The 1114-nt window shown below is 39.9% G+C and overlaps 1 protein-coding gene across 1 annotated transcript in view; it reads left to right on the top strand.

The window, feature by feature from the left end:
* The window catches only part of OR10T2 (olfactory receptor family 10 subfamily T member 2), a 978-nt gene extending 672 nt beyond the window's left edge, over window positions 1-306 (top strand). The window contains exon 1 of the mRNA XM_006159067.1: window positions 1-306. This exon is cut by the window's left edge and continues 672 nt beyond it. Within this exon, the coding sequence (XP_006159129.1) occupies window positions 1-306 (306 nt within the window).
* The last annotated feature ends 808 nt before the right edge of the window (window positions 307-1114 follow it).

Here is a 1114-nt window from a genome sequence, read left to right as displayed (position 1 = left end):
ATTCTCATCTCCTACAGCTTCATAGTTAACACCATCCTGAAGATCCCCTCAGCTGAGGGCAAGAGGAAGGCCTTTGCCACCTGTGCCTCACACCTCACGGTGGTCTTTGTCCACTATGGCTGTGCCTCCATCATCTACCTGCGGCCCAAGTCCAAGTCAGCCTCAGACAAGGATCAGCTGGTGGCAGTGACTTACACAGTGGTCACTCCCCTACTGAACCCTCTCGTCTACAGTCTAAGGAACCAAGAGGTGAAAGCTGCACTGAAAAGGGTTTTGGGAATGCCTTTGGCAACCAAGATGAGCTAACACAAAAATTTTAAATCTACTAAGAAATTCATAAAAAAAAGGAAAAAAAAAAGCAAAGGCATGAATTGTTTCCTGACCTTTTAGACATGACTTAGCAGTGCTTCTGAGTTTATGGAGGTGGGGAAGTGGGTAGGTAAAAGATGAACAATGAACAAAAATATGCTAATGCAAGATGATCAAGTCTGATAAAAGGATATAAATAAAGAGTTATTAGAACCAAGGGGGGAAGCAAGTATTTATTCATTCTGGGGAAAAAAAATGTTTTAAAATAAATGCAATGAAAAGAGGGAAGAGAAAATTTGAACTGAGCCTAAAAGAGGTCAAGATTTCAATGCTGGGCCAGTCCCATGGCCTAGTGGTTAAGGGAGTTGGATCCCACAAGGCCCACCAAGGTTTGATCCCGACCACAGTGGTTTGGAAAAAAAAAAAAATGCCAGGTACATGTGTGTGCATGCCCCAAATTCCCACAGGCTGGAGAAATAGAAGAAATGGGATTGCAGTGTGATCACAACCCTCTCTCCCTCTCTCTGACTCTCTCTGGCCAGCACTAACTTCCCCTGGCAATTTAAAAATATTAAAAAATAAATAAATAAAAAAGATTTCACTTCTAAAGAACTGGGTTTCCAGTGATAAAAGCAATAGTCAATTTTACCAGAATTGCTTATTTCTTTCCAAAACTTAATACTAGATTTTCATGTTATTTATAAATTAAGTACATTTTGCTTATAGTTTTGTCTTTCAGTTGATGCAATTTTAGTTAATATGGACTGAAAACAGCAGATAATGGCTTCCTTTTGCTTGCTACCAT

The sequence above is a fragment of the Tupaia chinensis genome, unplaced genomic scaffold (assembly GCF_000334495.1).
Source record: "Tupaia chinensis unplaced genomic scaffold, TupChi_1.0 Scaffold000623_1, whole genome shotgun sequence".
NCBI classification, from domain to species: Eukaryota; Metazoa; Chordata; class Mammalia; order Scandentia; family Tupaiidae; genus Tupaia; species Tupaia belangeri.
The sequence above is the reverse complement of the archived record's forward strand: the minus strand, read 5'-3'. Positions and strand labels throughout refer to the sequence as shown.